This window comes from Kogia breviceps, chromosome 6 (genome assembly GCF_026419965.1).
Source record: "Kogia breviceps isolate mKogBre1 chromosome 6, mKogBre1 haplotype 1, whole genome shotgun sequence".
In the NCBI taxonomy this organism is placed as follows: Eukaryota; Metazoa; Chordata; class Mammalia; order Artiodactyla; family Physeteridae; genus Kogia; species Kogia breviceps.
The window spans coordinates 97,722,316-97,744,706 of NC_081315.1; the positions used below are offsets into that span (position 1 = coordinate 97,722,316).

The 22,391-nt window shown below is 40.3% G+C and overlaps 1 protein-coding gene across 7 annotated transcripts in view; it reads left to right on the top strand.

Annotated features, from left to right (window-relative positions):
• Positions 1 to 22,391, top strand: part of PPARGC1A (PPARG coactivator 1 alpha) — a 672,898-nt gene that overhangs the window by 369,666 nt on the left and 280,841 nt on the right. For 6 of the 7 annotated variants that reach the window (XR_010841088.1, XR_010841090.1, XR_010841091.1 and 3 more), the window contains one exon: positions 400 to 565. The exons of the other annotated variant lie outside the window; for it this stretch is intronic. Coding sequence is in view for 2 of the 6 variants with exons in the window: in XM_067036339.1 (XP_066892440.1) it covers positions 400 to 565 (166 nt within the window). In the remaining 4 variants the exon portion in view is untranslated. The remainder of the gene's footprint in view (positions 1 to 399; positions 566 to 22,391) is intronic. 7 annotated transcript variants of the gene reach the window in all.

Consider the following 22,391-nt stretch of genomic DNA (forward strand, 5'->3'; position numbering starts at 1 on the left):
TAGGATACTCCGGCCCACTGATGTAACCCTGCAGAACAATGCAAATCCTGCTGTGAGAGTGTGTGTGTGTGTGTGTGTGTGTGTGTGTGTGTGTGTGTGTGTGTTTGGGGATGAGGAAAAGACAGGTGCACACATAGATATGCGTATTTCTAGGTCATAGAGCATGCCTTCACACTTCCCTCCTCTGACCTTTATGCCAGAAACATAAGAACGACCCATTGTCCACTGGCCCTGGAGCTTGGTTGTTCCTAGTCTCTGGATGCTCGATGGCTGAGAGCTGGCCTCCTGCCTGGCCATTTGGCAGCTGTCAGGGTAGCCCCGTGTATCCCAAATTTGTTCCCGCGTGGCTTCTTCCTGCCTGATCCCTCATCCTCTGGCATGGCATTTTCTCCATGACAGTCTGCCCCTGAACTGCCCTCGCTGCCGCTTTGGTAAAGGCTTGCAACGAAAGAGTAACAGCCACTGGCGAATCCAGTTTGTGCAAGCAGCATCAGCAATGGATGAGACCTCCCCCAGGCTGGAAGAAGACTGGAAAAAAGGACTTCAGCGAGAAGCGAGCTGGCAGGTAAGTGATGTCCTCAGCCCCAGACGGACCCAGAGCTCTCTCTCAACTCTTTTAGCCCAAGTCTGGGTAATTCACATCAGTTTGTTTGCACAAATGCGTTATCTGCAGACACATCCATTTGGGAAAAGTCATCATTATTTTTCATTTCTTTGTAAACCATGCAAATAAGATTCCAAATGAATTTCCTCTAGATTCTTGAGCAAGCCAATAGAGTTTTACAAATCTATAGATGTTGCTAAATTTATACTTTCTTAATAAAGCCCCTTGAATTAACAAGTTGCAGGTGTATATCAAAGGAAGCATGAAGATTTGGTTTGTGTGAGTACAAGTTCATTGCAACATAAAAATTTAATACAACACCTGTCACCAGACTTACTTTATAGTGTTATAGTAGCTTGGAATAAGGGGCTTGGTTTTAACCTATTTTAATGAGGTGACCATTCTTTTAATGCGGCTTGCGTGCCTTTCTTATTTATGCTGAACTCATAATAGGTAGAAGCTCTGTGGTATGCAGAAAGTTCAAGCTAAAGGATTCATTTTGGTGTAGAGGCAGTTTTCATTAAAATATGCAAAGCAATAATGTTTATACGTTACAATACCTATTTCAAATTAGCAAAATTATATGCTCCTGTCTCATAAGCTGCCAACTGAAATCCCTTCCTAAATCCTGTTGAATGGCTTTGATTACTCTTCTTCACATAACACATTACACACCTCTAATGCATACTTTTACGCATCCACTCCATTGCCATTTAATTAGACAACAATATTGAAGAGTGATGCCAGAGGTTTGGTGTTTTTTTTTCCTAATGCTGCTCCTTATGGAAAAAGAACACTTCCGTGCATGAAGCATTTCTTATGGGTGGTGTTGGATAAAGTGCAACTGTGATTTTCCATTTTGTCTATAGCAGACAGTTTCCTACAAAAATGGTGATTCAGGATGAGTTGATTTTCAACATCAATTTTAAAAAATAATTGTCCCTTTTTATAAAAGGAGGGAAACTTTTCATAAGTCTCCATTGCTATTGAAATTTCAGTGAAATGTAATACTGATATTGACAGGTATGTTCTGTTCTAAGCCATGTGATGTTAAGTAAGGAGCTTCAGAAAAAAACCTCCTCCAGCCTGTCATGAAATTGGAGTCCTTCCACTTTGAGTGGGAGTGTTATTTAGGAAGCAGGAAGGCATACAAATAAATCTCTGCATGCTACTTTGAGAATGTCACCTGGTAGGTCCCCAGGGGTTCTAAACAAATATTCAGATATTTTATGGTATACTGATGTGACTTTTGGATTTTTGTCTTTTGTTTGTGTGTTTTCCTTTAGAGAGTTGGCATCTTATATATAGTCTTCATTTCAAAGGAGGATGAAGGAAGGAAGCATGTGAGGAGATGACTCAGAGATCTCTGTGGGCAAAATATTTAAACTAGGAACATGAAATCCAAATGTTTCTGTAAAAAAGCATGTGTCCTATCAATGGTAGCATCCCATGAACCTTTAGCTTAGTCATTTCCCAACAGGCAGATAATGAAAATGTTCTCTCTGCTCCTTGCCTCCAAAGATGTGACTGTGTTCAAGTTGACCCTTGCTGTTTCCATTATGGTAACCGAAGCACTCCCTATAGCTCCTGGAGGTCACAGTTATGGGAAGGACATCCCAGGCTCCCATTTGACCTCCCTGACTCTTGGCCATGCGTGGCATTGTGTGTCACGGTGTGTCAGCCCCTGCTACTCTGCTTCTGGGGCTCTATCCCCAGTGAGGCCTGCCTGCTGCTGACACTATTCAGCCATCTACGTTGCCATGCTGGGTCCCCACATGCACAGAGTCACCCCACTTCAGCTGATCCTTAAGCTGTCCCTAAAGGAGGCAATGAAATCTGATGGCATTAGATATAAGACCTTTGTCGTGAGAGTGACTTCTTTTGACCCTCCATGGTAGCGATGGAGTTGGGGACAATTTAAAAACAAACTGTGATTGATACTGAAAATTTAATTTAGCTTTAGTACTACATTTCTTGTAGGAACTGATTCCATACTTCTTTACCTAACTAACTACTATTTACCAATCACAGTGCCAGGTGTGTGTGTGTGTGTGTGTGTGTGTGTGTGTGTGTGTGTGTGTGTGTTGAACAGGATCGCATCTTTGGAGGCAAGGAGCTGAGAGAGCATTTTCATTATCTGCCTTTTGGAAAATGACTAACCTAAAGGTTCATGGGATGCTACCATTGATAGGACACATGCTTTTTTACAGAAACATTTGGATTTCATGTTCCTAGTTTAAATATTTTGTCCACACACACACACTCCAACATTCCTAAGAAGCCTAGAAGGTACATATGATTACTCCCTTTTACAGAGGAAGAAATTAAGACCTAACCTATCCAAAGCCTTCCAGTATTCAAGTCCAGTCCTGTTTGACTCCAGTGCCTGTGCTCTTCCCACTTTGCTCTACCATCCGAATTGAATTTTATCTCATTTTTTATCTCATGGAATAATAGCTTATGAGCAACTGTGACGTGGGCAGGCAGGAAGAAAGAGAAAGAAAGGGAAAAAGCGTGACGATCTTCTAATGGAATAATCAATCTCTGAATCATTAAGACTTTAATAAAATGTTTTTAATAGTTGATTTTTTTAACCCTTACTATCTACCAGGCACTAAGCTGCATTTCTAATTCTTACAAGTACTCTGACAGATATTATTTATTCATCTTATACAGATGGGAAAACTGAGTCTCAGCTCAAGGAAACTGAGGAACATGCTCAAGGTTACATACCTACAGAGATGACGAAAAGAGATGTGGGCCCACTCAGACTGGCTCCAAATCCTGTACTCTTATACAAGGCTGCCTCTCAGAGTGTATTTTCAAATTACATTTTGATCATACATATTTTAACTATCACATCTCAAAATGATGTGATGAGATTCGGTCCTTGAGAAATCCTGATAGGTTTTTTTTTTTGTGTGTGTGTAAATAAATTAAGAGTTGGGCAGAAATGCCTTGCTCACTCATTTCTCCAGAATGTATTTTAATTGGATGCTGTTTGCCTTAAATGAACCAGCTTACCCATGGAGTTGAAAATGAGCTAGATGCAATTTCTAGAATCAACTGTAAATCTAAGAATCCTTTTAAGCTTATAAGCTGTACTGGAAAACCAACAGCAGCTGTGTCAGGGTTAATGGTCCTGTTGCCCCTGGCCCAGTTCAGCTCTGGGGGAAGCTGGGAACCAAGATGGCAGGGGATTCGGCCACCAGGTCACCACCATCGGGCTACTGGCAAACTTACTTAAGGCAGCGCCTTTGCTTCTTCACTTGTAAACCGAGGTGATTATGCTTGAGTGGGGCATTGGAGAGAGGATGGGGGGAGACACCAATGCTTCATTGCTCTGGGCAATGGTCAGTTGAAAGACATTATGGAGGGGCAAATGGCTCATTTCTGGGTAATGTTTTTTCTTGGGGTGGTTCCCTTGAAAATAACCAATGTAATAGTGGTGTGGCCATTGTGAACTCCTCTGTCAATGTTGTCTGTCTGTGTCCATCTCCCCCACAAGAAGACAAATTCCTCAAGGGCAGAGACACATCTCATTTGACTGTGTCTCTGCCCTTAGCACTGAGCCTGGCACACACTTAACCCTGATGATGTTTGCCTAACTGAAGGGAATTACAAATTTGATCTGGAAAAAAGCTAAGGTGTAATGTGGCCCCAAGGCCCTGATTTTACACTTGAAGAACCAAGGCTGAGCAAGGCTGACTGTGCTGAGTTCTAATGCTGGTTAGTGAGGAGCAAAGACGGTGATCTCCCTGTTTAGCTTTCTTCCATTTCCCTGGATCGCATCTCCATGAAATTCGATGTCTCAACTTTCCTGCCTGTAGAATTGGAACTAGAATATATTATCTGTGTCTGTTTAGATATCTTTATTTATCATGGTACCCATATCTGACAGGAACAATGGCATAAGGGTTAAGAACATGGGATCTAGAGTCAGACTTCTGGGTTCCAACCTTGGTGTCATCAATTTCTAACTATGTCACACTGGTAACATTTCTAACCTCTCTGTGCTTCAGTTTCCTCATCTATAAGATAGAGATAATTATCCCAGCTACGTTCTAAGGTTGTTGTGAGGATTAAATGAGTCGATTCATGAAAAGCCCTTAGAAGAACCCTTTAATTAAGTACCGTTTAGTGCCCCATAGTGTGCACCATATGTGTCATCTGGATCTATTACCTATTTAATGAGATCCGCCATTTAGCATTTTTTTGAATAGGTACTGTGTGCAAAGCACATCCATACTTATGTGAGTGAGACAGTGACAGGAGACATTGCCCTTGAACTTGAGGTCACGGTGGGGAGAGCAGAGCAGGTCATCATGATTATAGAATAGCCACAAAACACTCCGTGTATCACAGAAGCACTGAGGAGTGACCTCTGATCCGTCTAAGGGGTTCCTTGGAGGGGGTGATACTGGTGCTAATTAAACAGAGAGAAGGACTTAAGCCAGACAAAGAACTCGGAAGAGTGTTTAGGCCAAAACAAAGAACATATCAGAGGCAGGAGGAGCCAGTTGTCTTTTGGTGCCAGCCTTTAAGGGTGAGGCAGGAGTGATGCAGATGAGTCTGAAGGGGCAGGAAGGAGACAGTTCCTGCATGGTCAGACCAAACAGCTTCAAACAGCAGTGGAGAGCCATCGGTGGGCTTTAAACAGAGGCATAAGATAGGGATCAACATTTTTTAAAGACATCATTCTGGCTTCAGTGTGGAAGATAAATTAGACTGTAACAAGACTAGAGGCCAGAAACCCAGTTAAGAAGCTGCTTCACCACTTTAAATGAGGGCTGGCAGGACTGTGGAAATAAGATGGAGATGGAAGGGTAGATTTGGAAAAATCTAGAGGACAGGGGCCTCTGGATTTGGTGATCGATTGATGCAGGGAATGAGGGTGTGGAGAGTCCAATGACTCTTTAGGGCAGCTAAGTGGATCAGTGACATCACCCGAAAAGAGATTGCCAGAAAAGAAGGTGGTCCCTCGGCTCATGATGGGCTGGATAATAACTAACAAAATAGCGGAGGAGAGTTATACGAAATATGAATAATATAGTGTTTTATACCAGAAAGATAAACAAAACCTCGTGAGGACTCAGAAAACCCAGAGAAGGTAACAATATCAAGAATATTGAACAATTACCAAGAGCTTACTTTGTGCCAAGAGCTGTTTTAAGCATTTGTCATATTAACTCACGGAATCTTCACCATCACGGCATTAGAGAGATACGAGTTGTATCCTCATGGTGTAGGTGAGGAAATTTCAGAGAGGTTAAGATCACTTAACCAGTCCGTGGAGCCGAGGCCAAAGCAGCCTGGATCCAGAGCTTGAAAGCACTTAGGATTATGTCCATTTGCATGGAGCTAGGGGCCAGGGATGAGTTCACAGAGTAGATGACATTTGAGCTGGGTTTTTTAAGGAGTGCAATTTGCAAGTAGTGAAACCCTGAGTTAGAATCCGCACTCTGCTGCTTCACTGGCGGTGGATATGCTCTACTCGGGGCAGATAGAACAGTCTCTTGTATGTGTCTCTGTGTTCAATGGGTCTCCTAAGGTTACTGGCCTGAGTTTCTCAAGGTGGGACAGGCCAACTTCATAGCTCCCAAAAGAGGTTGCATATGGTGAAGGAGGCCTCTAGCAAGGCTAGTCCAGTGCCCAGCAGTCCATGATGTATGGGAGATGATAGGCCTGGAAACTAGAGGGCCTGACTGGGGAAGGGCAACTAGACTTAGATGTGTGACCTCAGGCAAGTCTCTCTTCTGAGATGTTTCCTCCTCTGTAAACAAAACAAAATACCCACTTCCCAGGTAAAATAATGTGTGTTTAAAAGAATTTGTCTAATGTAAAGCATTAGACAGAATGTAAGATTTTTATCTCTAATAACAGAAAATAAAGTAGAACTGTATCTTTGAAATAATACCAAATACAAAAATAGTTTCGTGTTACTCTCTACCTTCCCTTCCAATTCCATTGCTATTTTGTGCTTCAGTTTCCATGTAGGAAGGGAAAAAAGTATGTGTGAGGTTGTTTCCTCCTCTCAGGAAAGGATTCATTTCTTTATGTTGGATACACCTTACATTGGTATCGATGGAATAGTGGTTCGTATTTTGAGTTTACGTGATATTTAGAGAAATCTGCTTCAAGATACTAATGTCATCTATCAGATGAGCAAATTGTGATGATAGGGTAAAAGCAGTACCCAAGGATATAGACTGACCAGTTCTAACTTTATGTCAGGAGTATGATGGACCTAGCAAGAAATGGTTTGAATGTAGAAACTGTAAGAGTTTAGGTTTCTCAGAAAACAAGTTCTGTTTTTCTTCTATTGTTACATTTCTGGCACAGTAGTATGTTTGAGAAGACCTCTTTTTCTGCTGGTTATAATTTTTTGTTGCCTTTTAAATTATTTGGGAATCATTCATTCATTCATTCATTTGGTCCAGGAAGATAAAGTGATGTATTTCTTAGATTCAAATGTCATCAATTTATAAGGCTCAAAGAGACCTTGAGGGCTTCCCTGGTGGTACAGTGGTTGAGAGTCTGCCTGCCGATGCAGGGGACACGGGTTCGTTCCCCGGTCCGGGAAGATCCCACATGCCGCGGAGTGGCTGGGCCCGTGAGCCATGGCCGCTGAGCCTGAGCGTCCGGAGCCTGTGCTCCGCAACGGGAAAGGCCACAACAGTGAGAGGCCCGCGTACCACACACACAAAAAAAGGGAGACCTTGAGATGACAGGTCATTGTTTGTTTTCACCCTCTGTGTTCCTTACTCTGAACAGAAGCAAGTCCAAAATGCTGAAGACAGATGACCTTCTATAGCTTCTGTCCATAACTCATCCCTGGGTCTAACAAATTATTCTTAAGCTAAGGGAATTCTTCCTTGTGGTGGATTTAAACTTGCTCCCATTGCAGCTGAGGACAATACCTGCTCCTTCATCCTCCCTGGAGGTGGAGAAAAACAGCTCAGTCACTGTCCTCAGGAATCAGCCTTCCTGGCCTTGAAGATCATTATGAAAGCAGCCTTCAGCTTTTGCTTCTCAAGGCTAAGCAACTTAAATCCTTAGGTATAATTCTTCATTTCCATCTTCTTGAGTTTCTGTGAAGCTTCTCCAAATCTGCTCATTACCTTTAGCTTCTTTTTTTTTTATACAGCAGGTTCGTATTAGCTATCCATTTTATACATATTAGTGTATATATATATATACACTAATTACCTTTAGCTTCTGTAGTCTAGAACTTTTCAAGAGGATCTAGCCAGGGCTAACCATTAGCGGTCATCTGCTCATTTATTTAATCAGCTACTGCACATTGATTGAGCTCCACGTTCTAAATACTAGACCTCTGGGCAAAGTCCTGAGGGTACAAAGATAAGTAAAAACAGCATGAGGTAGCACTAAGAGCCAGGCTCATATCATGGATCACTACTTACCAGCTGTATGACCTTGAGCATGTTACTTAAACTCTATGTCTCACTTCCTTCATGGGCCAAATGAGATAATGATAGCATCAATAATCTATCTCATTGGTTTGTTGTGAGGGTTAAATGGATAAATACATGTAATGCACTTAAAATAGTGGTTGACGCATAGTTATGGTCATGTAACTCCTTGTTGAAGAAAATAAAAATGAAATAAGATGCAGATCCTGCCCTCTAGTTGAACGCACTCTACTTGGAAGGATGAACGAATAAATAGTTAATGACAGTTCAGTATGTTCGATGCTCTGGTAGCAGTTTGAGCATGTAGGATGCAGGTTCGGAGGAGCAAGAGGAATCATGCCCCAGGGCATCAGGAATGGCTTCATGGTTCAAGGAAGGTGGACTGTTGGATGCACGTCTTAAATTCCCATATCATTGACATAAAAGGCTGGGAGAGACCTTGGAATGACATCTCCTTGTTCATTTTCACCCTACAGATGACAGAGTTGGATCTTAGGGGAAGAGTAAGGGCTTTCTAGGTGATAAAGAGGGTGAAAAGGCACTCTGGTCAGAGGGAGGCTTGTGAACAAAGAATTAGAAGAGTAGACATTTGGCACATGTTTGAAAGATAGAGGGTGGCTTGTTGTGTCAGGGGTGTGATAGGCAGTGATGCTGGGAGAGGCTCTTCCATCTGGGTAGCTTCAAGTTGTGAATGGAGCAAGAGGCCTTGCTGAGGCATTTGCCATATCCTTAACCTAATCCATGCTCATAGAGCTTTATTTTTAAAAGCTGTAGATGTGTTAGGGAGGCTGCCACAGCATTTGATGTCTCTCTTCTAGGAGTTTTCTTACATTGTCATGGATCAGAGTTATGTATCAGTCCCTAGAGGCCAGAATCTGAATCTTATTCATTTTCCTATTTCTCTCAGGTCCTAGCATAGTACCGGGCACGGGGCAGGCTTAAGTCATGTGGGTTGAAATCGCCGTGTATAACCAGTGCCCTCATCTGCCTGTTCAAGGACAACCAATTGTGCCTATGCATGAATGAACACACGCTAATAAATGCATCCAGGGATTTTACAGTTTTCAAATTTGACTCAATTTCGAGCACCTCTTGGGAAGGGAATAGTTTTGCGTAAAACCCAAAAAACCAATACGAGAAACAAATTCTCCCTGTGGTGTCTTTGCCTTTTACATTCGGCTTCCTGTGCTCCTGTGTGCCACATTCACGGTTGATTATTCTGATGGGGGCCCAATGAACATTGACTTTAAGTCTTAGACTCTTCCCTTCTCGAACTCTTTCTTGAGCATTGGCTTACGTAGGTCCTAATCCACGCTGACGTTGGCTACAGAACATTCGAGCTATAAAGGGCAGATCTTAAAAGAAGGTTGAGGGGGAAAAAGCAGCTCTGGACTCTAAAGAGACAAATGTGTTTTACATCAAGTTCCCCTGTTGAAAAAATGTCAAAAGAAGTGAGAAATACTCAAGTTGTACCAGCTGGTTGAATGCAGTGATTCTCACTTAGGGCGCAAAAGCTGCAATTTTCTATCTAATTCACTCCTCAATCACTCCATGGCCCCTGTCTCAAGCTCAATTTAAGTTTAGTCCCCAGTACACGGAGCCACTGTACAGTGTATAAAGAAATGGCTGGCCAAAGGGACTGAGAGGAAGACAGAGCCACGTGGTGACCAAAGCGAAGTTACCAAGTAGTCCTGGGGTCACGCAGCATTTCTCCCTACCGCCTCTCACAAAGTCCAGGTAAAATAGGTCATTTCTCCTTTAGCCTTTAAATGGTAATTATCTCCGCCTGATAGGCTGATCTGATCAGCCATAGCCTGATGCTTCTGGTCAAATGCTCACCACATATATTGGGGAAACAGACAAATTTACTGGAGACTCTGGGGTAGTGCCTGGATTGAAAGTTTGCTGCCTCCAGGGCTTTGAATCGAAATGGAAATGGGCCGGCTCTCTGCAGAACTCCATTACTGTTGATGACCGTTTGTCTTTTTCAGAGGAGGTCGGGTGAGCAATAAATAGGACTGCTCTATAGGGAGTGCGTCCTGGAAACTGTTGGATCTTTCCTTACACATGTCAAGTGTATTTCAGTTTTCAAAAGCACATATCCATTTATACTCCTTTTTCAATCTCATAGAAGCCCTATGAAGGAAATGGCAACCGTGTTATTATAACCAGTCGTCAAATGTATAAACTGAGGGCTGACAGGTTTAAGAGCCTTGCCCAGCAGGACCAGGACTAGAACCTGAGTCGAAGTACAGTCCTGTGCTTGTGTGCTCAGATCCAGCTACCTCTCTCTTCACTGGTCAAGGGTAAGCTTTCCAGAAGCTTGTAAAAAGTTGTTATTAAATTAATACTTAGTTAATTTCAATCAATTGTCCCCTTCCTAAAAAAGGGTGACATTTAAAGCTAAAAACTTTTATGTAATCATTTCTGAGGAAGAGTTCCCCTCCCCAGCCCAACAATGAAAATGTCTGGTGAGAAAGCAAGATGTTCATGTTTCTCCATGCTGCTTCTCAGGCTTCAGGCATGGGCTTCTCACAGTGGTGGGAGTCCAGCAGGGCTATTTACACAGTTACCACTATCTGGGGATATGCTGCAGAGATACATAATTTTGTGTCACACTCTAAAGACTTTATTTTGAACATTGCTAGATTCCTTCTTTATTTTTCCACATTGGAGAAGGAGACACACCATCTCCTGCAACTTAGCTCCTTGCCAAGATGTGACTTAAATAGCATGAATCACCTCAATCCCACCTTTTGGGTGAATCAAAATTTCAGCGAAGCAAACATCTGAACTAATGAAACCAAATGTTTTCTTTAGAAATTTTTGGAAACTGAAATGGTCAAGAGTTTACACAGTACAGCTTTTGTTATTTTTGTGGGAATAATAATGAACTCTTAGATTCATTGGTCTTTGAAATATACTATTTTTGTTAGTAATTGGTTTTGGTGTTCACAGGTAACTTGAGGAACTGTGGAGAAGCATCTTATGTTTCACTTTTCTTGCACTGTTATTGTACTTTTTATGTCTATGTTTCATCTGCCTAAAATCAATCCACTCTTCTCTCTCCCATCTCCTTTCTCAATCAGAAATTTAAAAAAAAAATCTCCTAGTCATCCTTAGAAACTCTTATCGCCAACTCATACTTGAAATTCTGGAATATAATATTAGTTATACACAAACAGAAGCTCTGAAGTCAAACCAATATAAAGTTGAATTCTGCTTTGCAATTGACTAGTTGGATAACTTTGGATATATTTCTGCTTTAAAGCCTCAGTTCTGCTACCTTTAAAATGAGATTACAATAGTAACTTTACTCTAAAATAATTATGCAAATTAAAGGAAATAATATACCTAAATCCTTTGGCAAAGTGGCTAGCATGTAGAAAACACTCAGTAAAAATCAGCAATTATTATTCTCATTGTAAAGGTGTTTCCATTAAGACCAGGATTATGACAATGCTGTTCACAATCCCATTTATGCCAATTTACTCATATATGGGACAGAAGTAAGACATAGAAAAAAGAGACAAAAAAGTATATTATCAGCTAAAATTATTGTCTATATAGGAAAGCAAAGATATTTAGAAAAACTGGAAAATTATTTTTAAAAATGAGAGTTGAGTTAATTGATTAACAGAAAATAAATATACACAAATTAATAGCTTTCTTATGTAGTAGTGATAACCAGTTAGAAAATGTGAGATTAAAATCATTCAAAATAGCACTAAAATATAAACTATCTAAAAATAAATTCATTGAGTAATTCTGTATGAAGAAAACAGTAAAATTTTAGCAGGAGACATAAAAAAAGACTTGGATAAATGGAAAAGGAGTCATTTTCTTAGAAAGGAGGAATGAATACTGTCAACATGTTAGCTCTTCTCAAATGAATATACATTTTTAATATAATTCTAGTCGAAATCATTTTGCTGCTGTTGTTTTCTGGAAACTTGACCAAGTAATCTAAAGTTAATCTTGAAGAGTAAATAGAATGAAAGAGCTAAAAAATATTTCAAAACAAGAGCAGTAAAGCAGGCTTTTCTCTAGTAGATATTGTAATGTACTGTAAAGTTATGGTAATTAAAACAGGATGCTCTGGAGTAAGAATCAACAGACAAATGGGGTTGAAGTAGACCAGAAACAGACTCTAGTAAAAAAAAGAGTTTTAGGAGGTGGATGTGGTCAAGACTAGATTACATATTGGTTGAAGAACTGACAATTATGCAATAAATGGTGTTGAGCCACCTGGTTAACTAATAGGAGAAACACCTACATATTAAATTCCAGGGAGAAAGAGTAAAATGTAAAAAATTCAAAACATACAAATTTGACTTTTGCTTAAAATCCATAAATGCACATTTATTTACCAGTGTATTGCTGTGGAGCTAAGGCCTTTTCTCTATGTAGGGGTCCACAGAGTGGAATTTTGGAGTCTTTTTTTTTTTTTTTTTTTTTTTTTTTTTTTTTTTTTTTTTTGCGGTATGCGGGCCTCTCACTGCTGCGGCCTCTCCCATTGCGGAGCACAGGCTCCGGACGCGCAGGCCCAGCGGCCATGGCTCACGGGCTTAGTTGCTCCGCGGCATGTGGGATCTTCCCGGACCAGGGCACGAACCCGTCTCTCCTGCATCGGCAGGCGGATTCTCAACCACTGCGCCACCAGGGAAGCCCATGGAGTCTTTTTTTTGTGTAAGCTATATCCCTAGAGGAACCTCTACAAATTCCAGTTTCAATGTCTTTAAAGTGAATTAAGAATTTTAAGGTAGTGACCAGTAACCTGAGTAGAATCTGTGCAGACCTTTATAATCCCTGCCCCTGCAACGACACTATTTTTAAAGCAACTTTTCTTTATTGGGTCTTTCCAAAGCATTTGACTAGTTTCATGAAATTTGACTAGATTCTGAAATGGTAAGGCTTTCTAGGCTTAAAGAAAAAGAGTGATAAATTTTGATTTATGTAAAAATTTAAAAATTCTCTATGTCAGAAATGTAATAAACAAAAATCCAACAAATAATAAAATGGAAAAATATTTTGACAAGTCTGGTCTAAACAGCTTGATATCTTTAACAAATTAAGAGATTATAAATAAGAAATAACCAAACATTCCACTTAAAAAATGAGTTTAGTCCAAGAACAACTAACAAGAGATACATGTTACCAATAAATACATGAAAAAATTGTAATCATATTTGTCAGTAGAGGAATTCAAATTAAAACAGCAGTGAGACACAACTGGTAAAGATTTTGAGAAACAATTATGTGCCTTTTGGGGGAGAGTGTGAATTATTGCCACCTTTCTAGAAGTCAACCATATAATATGTATCAATTGCTTAAAATTATTTAAAAACTTGACTGAATGTGATTCTAGAAATAGATCTTAAGGAAGTTATCAGTGACAAAGATAAAACTTCACGTAAAAGGATGTTTATTTTGATGTTGTTTATAACAATAAAAGTTTGGCCCATTCTGAATTTCCAGTTATAGGTTGCTGGTCAAACACACTATGATACAGCCATCAGAAATTGTGTTTTCCATATTTACTGTAGGGAGAGAATGCTTTTGATAGAATACTAAGTGAAAACCATGGACAATATACTTTGGATTAAATATGGTAACTGAAACCCAGCAAAAGACAATAAAGACATAAAAAAGGTTTAAACAATGAAAGACAAAGAGAATGAAAGAGGAGATGACATTGGTGAAGAGCTGTCTACTGGAGTCTGAAGGCTTGAAAGAGAATAAACAACTAGTAACTGACTTGGCGCGGCATTAAAATAATAGTGAAATTTTAGCCTTCAGGGGGAGAAATCAGCAAACAGCAGGCTGTTTGGCATTGCCAAATTTTGGAAATGCTCAGGAATTGGATGTGCCAAGTATCTTAGAAGGTGAGGGTGAGAAGTAAAATGGAAAGTAGGTGAACAGGCTGAAGATATTCAGAAAGAGCAAAGAGACCAGATATCTTCTCCAATATATGAAGGCAAAAAACAAATAGTTCATATCCTAACAGAGTTGAGAAAAGATCTGAGTTTTGAGAACAATCAGGCACCGTGCTGGGACAGGTAACAAGCGATATGAAAATAAGAAGGTTTCAAGTGAAAGTCTGCCTACTGAACAGTGAGACCCCAGTTCTCTCTTCTCTTACAAAGTGTTGGTGCCTTGCTTCATTCTCTGCTGGAGAGGAAAGTGAAGGGTTCCTTTCTGGGGAAACTGACCAGTCCAATAAAAAATGCATGCTGTGAAAAGATAACTCTCCTCCGTGCCATACTGCGGGAAAGCCCACCACCTGTAACTCCCTTCCACTCTCCTGGAACTTCCAGTCAGCCTTGGATGTTTTACTCTTGAATGACCAGATATTACTGGAAGGCATTCTAATATGAAAGAGACAGACTAAAACAGAAACAAACAAATAGAAATAATTGGAGCAAATGGGGGCTATGCAGGCCAGAGAAAAACATTTTAAACAATCTTAAATTTATTTTGAGAGGTAAGAGAATATATTTCATTCAAGCTATAAGAACAGGCCACTATAGGAAGGAACATTCAGAATACCCGAATGAGCTCTTGAAAATAAAAAATATGAACGTAGAAATTAAACTTAATAGAAGAGTTGGAAAACACGTTTAAAAAAATCTCTGACAAATTAGGTAAAAAAGACAAAGAGAAGGAAAATAAAAAAGAAAAAAAAAGACAAGAAAAAAATGAACAAGAAAATTTGATGAACAACTTAGGAAGTCTAAAATCCAGAGGAGATTCAGAAAGTGATACCAGATAAAATGGAGGGACTGCCACTGTTAAAGAAATAATATAAGAGAATTCTTTTGAACCGAAAGACATGAGTTTACAAATGTAAGGGTCCATTTACTTAATGCCAGCATAACAAATGAAATACACGCACACGCACACACACACACACACACACACACACACACACGTAGACATATCACTGAAAAGTTTCAGAACATTTGGAATAAATAAAATATACTAAATGATTCCAGGAAAAAAAAAAAAAAAAAAACAGGTCACATACAGCAGACTGAGAATAACATTGAAAATTACCACTGGAAGCTAGAAGAGACTAGAGTATTATATTCAAAATCTTAACTGATTTTCGACCTAGAAGTCAATATCCTGCTACTGCCTCTCACTGCTGTGGGAATAAAATTGGAAGCATCTCATAGGATTAAATAAGATAATGAATGTAAAGTTGTTCAAATAAGATATTTTCAGATTGCAAGATCTTTACAAATGTCTCAGAAAGCTACTAAAGGATGTGCGCCATTAAAAATAAGAGAGTGAATCAAGAAGGAAGAAGATATGGGACCCAGGAAATAAGAGAGGCAACGGATATTCCTGGGATGATGGCAGAAGGGAGCTCTAGGATGTCAGCTGTGCTGAATGCCTGAAGAGAAGCCAGTCCAGATCAGAGCAAGAGGATTAAGGACTCCTGGAGGGATGCCTTCTGGAAAAAAATGGAACATCTGTCTGAAGTGAACATATTGAGAAGTTTTTTCCAGCTCTAACAAAGAGTTTGTCACTGAGTGAAAAAAAGAAAAGGGAAATAAAAAATGCAGACAACTATTAACTCCAGGGAAAACAAAAAAGTATGTAAGAAAGAAAATTTAATTAGGAGACACTACCTAGCTCAGCAGTGAACAAAACAGTTTTTAAAAACTTAACTGTACTGGGAGGGTGAGAGTAGAGGAAGTGTATGTGTCAGTAAGGGTGGTGTGAGACCTAATCCTCTGCTTCCATATTTAGAAGTCAGTAGATAATATCTGATGCAACAACCTGGTTAGAGGGACTGTTATAATTTACAAACAAGGAAATGAGCCTAAGGGTTGGATGATTTGTTCAAGGTTTTGCAGCAAGCTCATGGTAGAGCCAGAACTAGAACTTAGCTATCTGTCTAGTCTTGGTCCTGACTGTGGCAGAAAGGTCTATCAAAATACATTTTCTGGGCTTCCCTGGTGGCGCAGTAGTAGAGAATCCGCCTGCCGATGCAGGGGACACGGGTTCGTGCCCCGGTCCGGGAGGATCCCACATGCCGCGGCTGGGCCAGTGAGCCATGGCCGCTGAGCCTGCGCGTCTGGAGCCTGTGCTCCGTAACGAGAGAGGCCACAATAGTGAGAGGCCCGCGTGCCACACACACACACACAAAATGCATCTTCTGCCTTTCTCTAGCTCTTCCCATACCTCCAAGTTGGCTGACTCAATAGAAATTCCTCTCTCCATAAACTTGTATTGAATTAAAATAGGTAACCAGTGATTTTTTATCATGTATTTTATGTGAGTTTCACTCTGAGATGCCGTAATTGTGCTGTTAAGGAAATTATTTTCTAAGAATAGGCAGAATTTATATATAAATTGTGATTTGAATGGGCTGCCATTGTTGTTACTCTGGGTCTGGGTTTGAGGGCTACCTTTTCCCTTGATTAGCTGTCTGATCTTGGGCAAGCTAGTTCATCTATCCAAGCTTTGGTTTTCTCATCTGTAAAATGGGAATAAAAATAGTAGTCACTTCATAAGATTAAATCAGGTTATGAATGTAGAGGGATGAACACAGTGCCCAGGTCACAGAAGACCTTTGATATGTTAATGATTGTAATAACAGCAGAAGCATAGTTGTGGGGTGGGGAGCAGTTGATCCCAGAAATCACTACAAATATTGTACCTTTTAAACATATTTATAATGTTAATATTATATTACATGGTTGTTGGGAACTATGACATAAAAATACGGGAGGAACAGGGAGATTTGTAGGGAATCTAGTCAAAGTGGTATGGTACCAGTGTTAGGTCTCCTGCCTTCACCAACCACTGGCATGGGTTAGAAAAGGGTCTGACCTTTGGTAGTGGTATTTGACAACTGGAGCAGAACTGGTAGTAATAATATATTATAGGTTTGTTATTTTTCTCAGTAATTCAGCATACTTCTCCATGGGACATCTCTGAATATGAAAGTGGGATTGAGAATTATTTGAAAATTTCATGGATGATAGTTTCAGGAAGTTGCTAAGCAAAAGGGAGATGCTTAGCCTTGATACCTATCTTTAGAGCTTAGCCCTGGTGGAGACCACTGCTGATCACACATGTTCACAAGGAAGCCAAATGGACCACTAGGTTGCTTGGTCTACAGCGTGAAGCCCGTGTGGCAATTTCTCGTTCTTAAGAAACACACCAGTTGTGGTACAGAGTATTTTCAAAACATGATGTATTATTCGATGACAAGCCCTGTTCTCTGATATATGAGGTGGAGATGGGCTCATACAAACCTGAAGGATTCTGCAGCGGGGAAAATATTTGTCTTCACCTCTAGGGAAATGAGGCACTTGTCTCTCTCACCTGAGACTGCCATTGGCATCTGGGGCTTGAAGGGAAGAGAGGGGATGCTTAGGGCACCCTAGGTATCTCTGCAGCAGAAAAGCTGGAATCTGTGAGGGGTATAAGGAGGATTTTCCTTCCCTCTGCTTTAGGGAAAACACACTCTGCCACTTAGGGAAGGTGGAATCTTTCATTCATTGTCCTCTGTTTATGCATGTGGTTCAAAAAATCTAAACATACCTCTGTGCAGAGTTAGGGATATAGGAAACACTTGGTCGGGCAGACACTTACAGACCAAAGCATCCAATTATTTGCATCTCACTGCACTGGACAAATGTTTTCAGTCAGTGGGAATTATCACAGGGAGAGTACTTTATCCAGAATTTCAGAGAATTCTATGAAGGAATGAAAGAGCAAGGCTGATTTTACAGTAGAAAGGTTAGGGCACGTAAAGGTAGGCAAAGGAACATGTGGGAGAAATGACTTCTATGGAGAAGGAAGTAATTAGGAAATCAGGGGAAGGCAACTTAGGTGAAACGATGCTGATGTGTGTGGTAGTTTATGTTTAATTCTCATGTCATACCTACAGATTATATAATTATATAATGAGTTCCATTCTCAGATGAGGAAGCTGAAGGATGGGGATGTTGGTTCTCTGGAGGGTACCCAAGCCCACATAGGTAGTAGTAAGTAGGTAGTGACTTCTCAGGTCTCTCTGGCCCCCAAGACTATCATTTTCCTTCCCCCTTTCTTTTCTAGGTATTTTACAGTTACTGGAAATCCTATTTGTTAGGATCCTCCCTTCCCAGTGTTTGCTGGACCAATCCCCTTTTCCTTCTGGTGATGACTTGCTTTTACAAGACCCTCTACATGGGTGAGGAGGAGCATCTGGGCATCCAGGCTGAGTGCTGTTTTCATGTCTGCCTTTGGGTAGCAGGGCTGGATACCCACCAGGAGCCGACAAGGGGTCCAATGACATCACAGCTCTTCCCTGTCCTCTCTCCTCCACCCCAACATGCTCACATTCCACAAATTGAGACCCACAGTAGACCAGCAATTCCTCATGATTGCCTGTAAAAGGGAGAGGTCTAGTTTAATGCTGGTCAGTAGCATTAAATGGTCCAAATCCTGGTTCTACCTCTTAAAAACTGTGAGAACTTGACAATTTCCTAACCTCTGTGCTAATTTCTGTGTTTCACCATCTGTAAAATGATGATAATAACAGTAGCCGCCTCATAGGACTGCCATGAGGATTAAACAAGAAAATAACACCATCATCATTGTCATAATCTCACTACCTCCCCCAAAGGGCCTGCCACATACAAGATGCTCCGGGCATGTGGCTCTTTTCATTTGAGATTGGTTTCAGCTGTTTGAAGTTTGGATTTGCAGGAATAGGGGTGAGTTTGGGGGAGGTGCAGGGCTCAAGAGAAGGAAAAGCAGAAATAAGAACAAGGCTTGTGAACATAAACTCCCTACTATCCGTAATGTTTCTCCTCTTGACTCTTATGAACACTCCAGCCACTTCCCTCACACATAAACATACACACACATACCTCTCCATTTTTATTATGGATAAAGTTCACCAGTGGTCAGAATGCTCTGAAGACTGTCTCTTAGAAAAACTAAAACTTTTCTGGATCACCTTGCTGTATTAAATGAAGGAAGCCATCAGGGAGCATTTTAAGACATCTAGACCCCCATGCTATCCTGGGAGCGCTTGTTGATACATCTCTTTAGTGTAACTCCAGTTAGACTTAATTTGTGACTCAGTGCAAGTTAGTCACTGTGACTCCAAGTGCTTCAAGCAACTTCCACCCAGTGACTTTCCTTTAGCAAATCTCTCTTGGCCAGCAATCCCCATGCAGTTGCATTGTGCCAATGTTTCCACCTGGTTTTCTCTCCCTGGCACCAATGGACCTTTCTAGGAGTCATTGAATTGCTGTAGCACCTCTGAGCAAGACTGAGTCACCCTCAGTCCTTTAAAATACCAGAGACCTTTCAGACAGTCATGTTTCAAAATACTGAGGCTGCTTGAGGTCGCCTGGAGAAGTTTGTATGTGCATTTCAGGAAGGGTAGCTTAGAAATCTTTGATCATTAGGTGCACAGGGCCTGTAGATTCCCGCTGAGGGGATGACAATGCACTGAGGAAAATGGCTAAGCCATTAAGAATCAAGCTTTTCTTTGTTTGTGTGTGTTTGAATTCCTAATTTTCAGATTTATAAGAGCAAGTAATTATATCACCAATTAAATGAGTGAAAAAAATCTATAAAGCTAAAGAAATGCTATTCCTGTTGAAAAATATATGTACATAAAATTAGAGCAATTCACAAATGCAGAATTCTAATGTTATATTAGATGGTTGCAACTGCAAAGCCTGCATTCATATTTCCATTACAGCTCTGTTTTCTTCAATTTGAGGAAATGTTTCTCTTAACAAAAAACTCTAATGCTTTATTTTAGCCTCAAGGGATAAATCTCATACAAGACCTGTTTTAAATGATTTTTTTTGAGGTTTTGAAGCAGTAAAGTATTTTTATTTTAATCTCATTAATTTTTTTGTTGTTGCTCTGGGAGGACTCACACATAAATGAAGTTTAAAAGCTGAAACTTTCTACCTGCCTAGTTCCCAGGGAGAAGCTTGCTCATGAAATGAGAATTGTTCAGAGAGACAATGAGAGAGCATTGAGGGGAGGTCGAAGTATAGAATCTGGTATTGGAAGGGACTTTAGGGTCATTTAGCCCCACTTGGTCCTCTCAGTGACCCTTGGGAAATATGTGTAAAATCCACATGCATGTCTAAAATTCAGTAGTACGTCTAGCCCCATCCATCAAGGTGTGAATTACAAGTAATCTAAAGTCTCTTCTAGGTTTAATTAAAATTTTTTTTTAATTTATATATTTTTTTATAATATGTTCTTTAAAAAATCAAATGTTTCAAAAGGACTTGTAATGAAAAACAATTGGCCTACCTCCCTTCACTTTAAGCCCTGTTCCTTAGTGGTAAATACCATTACCCCATCCTGCTTCTCAGGCCCTAACAAAACAGAACAAAACAAAAACTTAAATACTCTGATTCAAACTGCTATTTAATATTTCAAATTCTTATGTGATGCTAAATGACAAATTAGAATCTATGCTTGAGTTATTGTCCTGGAATTAGGGAATGTGAGAATGGGAAAGCTCCTCAGGATCTGAAGTAATTCACTTGTAAATTAAAACAACCAAGTTTAAAGAGTGACTTGCCCGTGACTCGTCCAAGGTCAAACATTTAGTTTATGGCACTCCGTGAACTAAAACTTGGGTCTGATGCCCTTTCCCCTTTACTGCTTCTCAGGATGTGTTTTGATACAATTCAGGTACATCCTGAGTAGTGCTGTGATAAACTAGGTCTCTTCTTTAGACAGTTAAGACTATTTTAAAATGCTAGTTAACGTGAATGCAATAGAAGTGATGCATTTGTCATTTAGAGACTAGTGCAAATTATAACATACCTATGAAATGATAATGTACCTGTAAAATTGACCCAGTTTGGCAAGAAAAAAAGAAAGAAACAGGCAATTTGGAACAGGAAAAATAAAGCATTATTGACACAGGGAACTGTGTAATGTTAGAAAGTATAACCGGCAGGAACTTTCTAATGTTAATATTAAGTTCCAGTAACATCTTTCCATACCTGATGGTTCCTTCAGTTTGTCATTTGATGAGAAACAGAGTATTGATGGTTCAGGAATTATGGAAGACAGTGTAATAGAGGAAATCAGAGTATAAAGAGTGGGGAAATAGAAATCGGAATTTGGGGTCCATGTGTTCATGGGGGGCTATCTATATATATGGAAGTGGTGATGGTAACTTAGAGGCAAGAGTCAGGAAAGTGTTCTGGAGTTCTAGGAACTATCTTGAACAGAGGCTGACACATTTGAAATCCAGTCTTAAGGTCAGAAAGAGTTTGATCAGGTAGCTGCCAGGCTAGATAGGTTAGTTTCACCAACTGAAAGAAAACATAATTGGCCTAGACAAGTAGTTGGCAAAATTATTCTATAAAGAACCAGAGAGTAAACATTTTGGGCTTTGCCAGCCATAAAGTCTCTGTTGCCATTACTCAGCTCTGCTGTTGTAGCACAAAAGTGGCTACAGACAAGATGTAGACAAGTGAGCATGGCTATGGGCCAATCAAACTTTATTTATGGTCACAAGAATTTGAATTTCATGTAATTTTCATATGTCACACAGTCTTCATATTGTTTTCAACCATTTAAAACTATAGAAACCATTCTCAGGTCACAGAGCTGTACAGGAATAGGTGGTCAGCTGGATTTAGCTCATGGATCATAGTTTGGGGAGCACTGGGGTGGGCTAACAAAGGGTTAGGGTCTAGCACTTAAGGAATGATTCTGCTGTCCCAGCAGTGGAGTGGAGAGGAGCTGCCCCTTTTCTCTGTCTCTAATTCTGTGGTTTCTGGAACCTAAGTACTCTCTGTTTTGCTTTGTTTTCCATAGACCAGTGGTCTCGACAGAAGACAGAGTAAGATCTATGTGTGATCTTTTCACTCTAATATCTCACTTCCTGATCCACAAAGCACTCCAGCGGATGAAACAAAGAGGTTCTTTACTGCATTGTACAGACCATTTGCTGAATATGTTTGCCATTGTGACTAAGGTGTAGCACTTCTGAAAAAGTCTGTTGTTCTGAAGTGCATCCTGCATTCGGATATAGTTCTGTGTGGCGTATATGCATGGGAAAACCTTTCCATGTGTCATTTGGGTTCTGACTTCCTCCCATATGTCAGGGGTGCTCTACCTTGCTAACCACCCCCAGAAGTGCACTCAGTGAAGAGTTCCGGGCTACATCCCTCACAATCATTTGTACTTAGTATGACTCATATTTCTAATCCCTACACTTTGGATTGGTTCCTGGCCCTTTTTATGACTGTAACACCGTATACGCGTGGCATGCTTTCAAGGTGACAGGTTTTTTCCATCTAAAACCCTGATGCAGATGGCAAACTGGCACTCAGGGAAGTCACACAGGT